The sequence below is a fragment of the Aplidium turbinatum genome, chromosome 5, assembly GCF_918807975.1.
Source record: "Aplidium turbinatum chromosome 5, kaAplTurb1.1, whole genome shotgun sequence".
NCBI classification, from domain to species: domain Eukaryota; kingdom Metazoa; phylum Chordata; class Ascidiacea; order Aplousobranchia; family Polyclinidae; genus Aplidium; species Aplidium turbinatum.
The window spans coordinates 6,134,480-6,142,312 of NC_137476.1; the positions used below are offsets into that span (position 1 = coordinate 6,134,480).

At 38.9% G+C, this 7,833-nt stretch overlaps 1 protein-coding gene across 1 annotated transcript; it reads left to right on the forward strand.

The window, feature by feature from the left end:
- Nucleotides 1-365: 365 nt before the first annotated feature.
- LOC145769976 (uncharacterized) lies at nucleotides 366-2,249 on the forward strand. The gene is made up of 3 exons (XM_082581545.1): nucleotides 366-539; nucleotides 1,818-1,914; nucleotides 2,080-2,249. Exons 1-3 carry the CDS (start codon nucleotides 404-406, stop codon nucleotides 2,231-2,233), a joined length of 387 nt encoding a protein of 128 aa, XP_082437671.1. The 5' UTR covers nucleotides 366-403; the 3' UTR covers nucleotides 2,234-2,249.
- Nucleotides 2,250-7,833: the final 5,584 nt, after the last annotated feature.

Here is a 7,833-nt window from a genome sequence, read left to right on the forward strand (position 1 = left end):
ATTAGATAAGAAATTACTGATAAACAAAAGAACCATCAATAAAAATAAAACCGAAGATAAATTTACGTAAAATGTAGTCTGCTTGTAAGTATTCACAACATTCTACGTTGAGTCTATTGCAGCTTTGAGTGATGATCTCATAAAGCATTGAAAGTTTACAATGCAAGTGCATTACATGTCTCAATCAAACAACAAAATAAAATGTCAGAATATCGATTGCTCATGTTCACAACTACTCAAGGATATGTTACTGCAACTGATTTTTTTACTTTTATGGCATAAACGTTTTTCCACCATCTCTGTTTACCGACAGGTAAAAATCATGAAGTTCCCCAACATTACAAGGAATGGTAGTTACGAATCAATTGCCAGATCGCTCACAAAAGAAAACATTCAGCTAAATATGACGTCGCACAATCGATCCGTTTCCTTTGCTGCCATGCCAAATCGTCGTCACGTGATTGAAGTATTTGGCCAATCATGTGCAGGAAATGGAATAGCAGCCAAAGCGATTGGAGAATGTATTGCACCAATTACAGGTATTTTTTATATGAATATCTTTGAGTAATATTTAAATTTATTAAGCACAATAAAAAAAAATAAAAAAAGTGAAAGCCTCTACTCAGGTGGACACTCTTTTGGGAGACGTACTTGTACGCTCTTTTGGGAGACACCTCTACCCAGGGTGTAATAAATTGGGTGGGCGTAGTTGCTGAAGTAAAGGCGGCCGAGAGAAAGGAACTGGCAACCCTACTATCGTTAGTGCCGAAGGCTTAGTATAATGACAACTTATCTTCTCATCTCCCTATGCTTGGATTCAAGTATGGGACTCACCTTTACCTTTTTACTTGTACAGTAGAAGACAGCGAACACCAATTTCATCAGGTTTTCAAAATGCATAGAATTAGCAACTACAAGCACTCGGAAACTTTGCAAAAACAAATGCAGCTCGAGCTCAGCATCTAACCCATCAAAGGACGCACCGGCTGCAGCAAATAGGACATTTTTCACAACCCAGCACTAGTTTCAGTTCATTTTTAAGCTTTAAATGACAAGATTATTTTGCTTTCGATTGTAAGTTTATTGACTTGTATTAGTACAGCACTCGCAAACTCGACATCACCTTCATTTAACCCTATCATAATACGAGCTGTTTTTGTACGCAGAATTCACGTCACGGGCTATCTTGGCCAGTGCTAATTAATCGCTAATAACGGGAGCTATGAAAATCACAGAACCAAAATATTTTACAAGATAATAGCCATGTGTATTGTGCGTATAGAAATTAAATTTTTACCCAACAAATTTATTGAAATAAATAAAGTGTTTGAGATGAAAAAACGTCAGATGAAAAACGTTTATTCAAATTTCCAGAAAATATATTCAAAATTACAATTTTTGAATGATAACATAAAGTAATGCTAAACTAAACAAAAAATTAAATTTTCTCGTAAATATAAGACATTTTTGGGTGATTTTCCGTTTCAAAGTAATTGCACTAACATTTATTTTGCACTAACATTAAATTATATATAACTAGCATTGCACAAAAATATCTATCCACCTTAGACGAAATGCTTATTGTGAAGGGCAGGAATGTAAAAAAATGACCAGTTTAAGTTTAGAAAATTTTCAAAGAATAAAAACAAAAAGTCAAGAAATTTCACATTTCTAGCATATTTCCTTCTGTGAAATATTTCACTACTGGAGTGGGGCGTCCTCATAAAGCCCCGTGTCGCTACAGATAGTGTTAACAACTGACCAAGAATACGGTTGAATTCTGCCTAATAACATAGGCTACTTGTTTTGTCTAAAAGGACCTTCTTCTTTGAAAACTCCTTCGCAAAATGAGTCATCAGCGAATAACGTCACTGTGACATTGTACCTTGCAGACGAAATCAATGGTCCAATCAGGTATATGAACTATTATCTGCATATATGTGACTAACAGTTTTTTCATATCATCTGAGGTTTGATGTAATTCTGCTATAGAATAACAATTTTCAAGATATTATTAGAGTTTATTTGGATTCCCAATACAGTCCTTTTTATCTTTCACATATATCTTTGTTATCAAAGCTGTTATTTTCTGGTGGCGGAGCTTGCTCATTCTTCCTCTTCAAATAACCAGCCAACATCTCTTTCGCGATCTTTTCTCGATGACTTGAAGGAAACCAATTCATCAGGAGCAAAAATCGGACTTCCTTATCTGGCTTTTGCAGTTAAACAGTGAGTATATGTTGTCGTCAGACTAATAAAATAATGGCGTAACTCATTTTTTCTTGTTTTGAGATAATCGAAAAAACTGTCTACACGGTTGTTTTTATAATATTTATTGTACAGTTAAACGAAAATAGCATGTCGACACAAGTACAATGAGCATGTATACTTTGATTTGCTTCATTTTTCATCCCATAATGTGCTAGGATGACTTAGGCCATTTTCTGAATGCACAGACATGACTTAGGCCATTTGATATTTTGAGTTTATCAATATGAGTTTTTTAACGGTGACGTAATAACAGTAATAATACGACTAAAATTAAGAGGAAAATCCCTAATAACAATTCCAATCTAACGATAGGAGTTATATTTCATGCTAGACTCGTATTTCGCCTAAAAACAGAGTTGGCAAGACAAGCTGAATAAATTATCAGTGATAAGGCAAATTATCAAAAAAGGAGTGACACCCTGTTGGCATAACATGTTTCATAGATTGGAGATCATTGTATTTCCTCAATTTGATTGGAAGATGGCTTGAAAAAATAGAAATCCATTTAGTGTCGCCTAAGTTTATTTGTGACCGCTGTGGCAGATCCACCCACTGTGCAGCCTCACATAATGGGACCTTGTACAATACCTTTCCACTGCTTTCATGACTCAGGCCAGTGTTGCATTGACTGTACATTGTTGGGATGTGGTCTGATCCTGGCATTCTGGATGATAATTTCGTAATCTCTCGTCCTAAAAATGTGGTTCACCAATTTTCGCTCGATAGTACTCTGCATGCTATCGCACTCCATTTGAGTGTGACCAGCCACGAGGTACTTCTGAGTAATAGTGATGCCATGCTTCTATTCAAGGGTACAGTAGACACCAGAGACATTAGAGTTTATATTTTGATATCCACACCCATCACTCCAAATAACTATCTCCTCCAGACCGGGGCTTCCAGAAATTACCCGTTCGAAATGACTAAACTGCAAAAAAGCAAATAGCCTATTTCACTGCGTAAATCACCTTCTGTTTCATTCCAAATAGAGCAATAAGCATCTTTTGATTCAAGATTGTATAGTGTAAAATTGTGCACTTTCAGCTTGGTTTTATACTACATACTGCTGGTCACAGCGGTAAACCATAATCTCTTCGTGGGAAAATTGTAACATAAGATTCCCAAATCCGTTCGTCTGCATGTAATGACCGAAAAATAAACACTCTTTCGAAACGTCTATTCAAAAGTGTATTCCTGTAAAATTAGCCCGCGGCTATCGAAATCGGATGCAACACCGTACACCACTAAAACTTGTCACTACAGAACAGATTACTTGGATAAAAGACGGAGAATTTGTCCAGCTAGCAAGCACCAAGCAAACAGTTAAACTTGCGACTGACTTCCAACAAACAATTTTAAGAATGAATCAGAAAAATTTGTGATAACTCAAAGGCACGTCAGCAGTTCGTGTGACGCAATATTTCATGTTTAAACAGGTTTCAAACTGAAACAGGCCCAAACAGGTTTAAACAGGTTTGACACAAGTCTTACGAACGATGGTGCAATTTCGGCTCATGTTTTAGGAATTTCCATGACGTAAGATTCAGTAGACCTGAACGGTTTTTATATGACGTTTGATTAGGTGAACAATTGTCTGTAACATTGCGGCCCCTAGTTATGACAGTCTGACATGGCATAACTAAAAAAGAATTGACGACAATTGTGAGCCAATGAATAAAAAAACATGATACACAAATTGTTTGAATCACTCACGTTTAACCCTTTGAAGGTTGGGGGGGGGGGCTGTCAATTCAACTTTTTTGTATCAACAGTTGTATCTCTAAAACCACTGAGGCTGCGACTACGAGATTTCTTGACTTTTCCTAACTTTTATTCACCTTTATTGAGATGAAATTTTGAGCGAATAAAGGTTATAAATTGAGAGATATAAGGCATTTCTCAGCACATCCTCTGAAATATTTCATATTCTATTGTTCAAAATTTTCCCACCAGCTGGATGAAAGCAATTAATTTGGCCCATGTCTCGTTAATCAAATGATTTAAATTGAGATTATATAAAAAAAAAATTAATCACAACATTGCAATGCATGTTTTTCATTACTCTATCAAAAAATACCAAATAATTCAAACGTCATAAGTCACATCAACATTTCAACGTATATAAGCAGTTCTAAAATTTACATAGTTTTAATTTTCGGATATGCTCTGTGTGAATAGTTTTACAAAGTGAATCCCAAATTTTGAAACCGTGCCTTAAAAAATAACAGAGATATCACTCCTAAAGCATAAGAAGAATCGACAGCCCCCCCCCCCCAAACTGAGCAAGACTCCAAGGAGCCCAACCGCCTAAGGGTTAAGTTAATACGCAAATACAAAGGGCATGCAAAGAATGAACAGCAATAAGAATAAACACGACGATACATGAAATTGGTACCATAGGTAGTAGGTACACGCAAAAAATGACGCTATATACAATGGTTGCGATAATAACCGACTGTTCTGGGCTCAGACAAGTGTCGGCCACCGCAGACAAAACCAGGCTCAAACCCTAACACTTAGGTGTTCTTTACGGGGGCGAGGCACGAAATATCCCTCAACACATAGTCTACTTTCACTTTCCCCGTACTCTCATCATAGTTGCAGACGGCAACTTTAGCTCTACGAACCACAGGCTTCCCTTTTCCTAATTTGTGGAACTACCTCATGCACCCTCCCAAGTTGATACTTCCCACGTTTACCAATGTCCTGGAGAGAACCTACCACTACAAGTTGACCAGGCTCCAAATTCTCGGCCATTTTTAGCCATTTTTTCCGGCCCTGAAGACCTAGCAAGTAAAAATCGATCCATTTACTCCAAAACTGCTGAGAAAGTGACAAATTGAACCGATAATCCCTTCTTAGTTGGTCACGATCATGTGGTTTCCCGACAGCACAGTATGGGTCTAAGTATGGGGTCAAAAGTGAGGCAGGGGTAATGACAGTAAAATCCCTAGGATCGTCACTCAAAGGTACCAAAGGGCGTTCGTTCACGATAAGAACGGCACTGCCTGTGTACGTAAGCAGTTCAATAAAATTGGGCTTACGTATTGAAGAGTCTAAAATGTGAAAAAAGTACTTGGTAATATCGGCCACGAAACCAAATCTACCAAGCCGAAATCCAGCCAAGAGATCTGCCAGAGGGTTTAACAAGTCAAGACCCGAAAACATTACATCATTAACACAAGTTCCTCGAAATTCAGACTTGCCATCGTAAACAATACGCTTTTTTAATTGTGACGTAACAAAGTATGGTAAATACCATTCAAATCCCTTGACCTTTCCTGCTTCACCAGTACGCTCAATATAGCCATTTGATTTAAGATCTTTCATGGTGTCAGTAAGGAAATCACGAAGTTCAGGTTGTTTTAAAGCCTTCTTCCTTAAAGCAGCAACTCTATCTGACGCCAACACAAAATTGTTAGGTAAATCAATATCTTCCTTCAACGGAACAGGTATCTCAAATCGACCATCTTTCAACTCAATATTCGGTTCAACAAGTTCTCTAGCCAAAATGTCATTGCGAGACAATTCACAGGTTTCATTTTGCAAGGTCAAATTCTGAATGACTTTATTCAGGTCTGCTATTTCCATATCGCGAGACTCAATTTTACGCTGAAAGCCAGAGATGACATCCGACTCTGAAGACGTCTGCACTCTGCACACGTTAGCAACGCTTTCATCTAAGGGTGACTTACCACCACAAGCCAACCAGCCGAGAGGAGTGTGTAAAGCATGCCGTTCACTACGATTTTCACCAACACGCTCTTCTTTTGCACACATCAAATAAGCGTTGTCGTTGCCAATCAGTACATCTACAGTACTACAATCATTCAAATGAAACATATTCACGTCATGAAAATGACGGAAACCATTTAAATCTTGTTTATGCGGTAAAGTTTTAACATCGTCAGCCCAAGCTGGGTTAACCACCGAAGTTATATCACAAAACAGTTCATCTGTCTCTAACGACTGGATGTTGAGTTTAACAAGGTCAGCACAAGTAGCTTTCTGACCAGCCAGAGTATCCATTTTAAACGACGCTTTATCGTACGGTTTAAGATCAAGTTCACACACAAATCACTCGAAACAAACGTCAACTGCGAACCAGAATCATGCTGACAATACATCAATCTCGATTTGCCAGTCATTGGATTCAAAACACGAGCAGCAGTAACGCGGTTAAAAGCTGCTTTAACATTTCCAATCTTAACATTACGCACAGGAACTCTGGCACGAGCATCATCTTTCCCAACCGAATCCAGAGAATCACGTGACGTCACATAAAAATCATGCAGAAGAAAATAGTGTTTCCTATCGTTGTTAGGCCCACACTTACGACAGTTATTTGCATGAACGCAATCCCTAACCATATGCTGGCGCAAACAATTCAAGCATTTGCCAGCTTTCACAATGACATCTCTCCGATCTTTAGGTGTCAAGCGCAAAAATTCTTTACAATTATACAAAAAATGATATTCAACTTGACCACGTGACGAACAACAAATGCATGTCGGCAGGTCTTTACGTCTAGCCTCACCACCGCGCGGTGCGCCAACAACAGTCGAGTACTGCGAACTCACTGACATCACATCATCATGGGGTTTTACGGACGTCTGCCTAACCTGACATGAAGGCAATTTTCTTTTGCCAAACTTTTTAAAATGCTGCGACTCACCAGAATCGCCCATTAGCATAATGCTAAAATCAGTCGACTTACGCGTTTCCTCCCGTACTACAAATTCAAACAAACTTTGAAAAGTAGGCTCATCAGTGCCACCATACTGATCACCTAAAAAGTCAAGATAACGCTGCTTAGCGTCAAACGGGAGTCGCTTAGCCAAATCCAAAACAAAACGTCCTTCTAATTTATCACGCTGACCATAAGCTTGCGCGTAAAGCAAACACTGCGATAATTCATCTTTAAATTCTTTTAAATCACTGGAAGAGGTCGAAGTCAATTTGCTACTATAGCGATACTTTCTAATTTCCGGTTCGGCGAAAAGACCTCTACGAACTCCAAAACGCTGGGACAAGCGAGCTAACGACATTTCTATCCTGTCTTCCTCTGACAAGCCAGGAGTGTCGGAAACCAAATTAGCAATCGTTTGCGCAGCTGTCCTAACACAAGCTGCTTGTAACAAAGTTAAACGAGTCCCCTTAAAGGGCGAAGCTGCCATTAAGGCCGTAACACGATTTTTAAAGAAGATAAATGGCATATTATTACCATCGTAACCAATCAAGGCCGCCTTATCGAAAAACGTCCTACTATTTTGGTATTCAAAAAAGCAATCCTGCTGTTGAGAACTCGATTTAGCGGGAGAAGACAAGTTATATCCCTTAAGGGGCTGAGTAGGCTCAGTCACATGCACAGCCCGATCACGATCCTCACACACGTTAAAATCAGGAGACGCGATACGCCTCTCACAACCACCCAAATTACGTGTAGCTGGGCGATCAAAACCTCGCGGCGCAGAAAACTGTGAAGGGGGCAAAGCATTACTACTAATGGCGGCCCCGTGACCTGTACGCTCTGGGGGATGAGTTCGGTTGTAATTCGCAGAC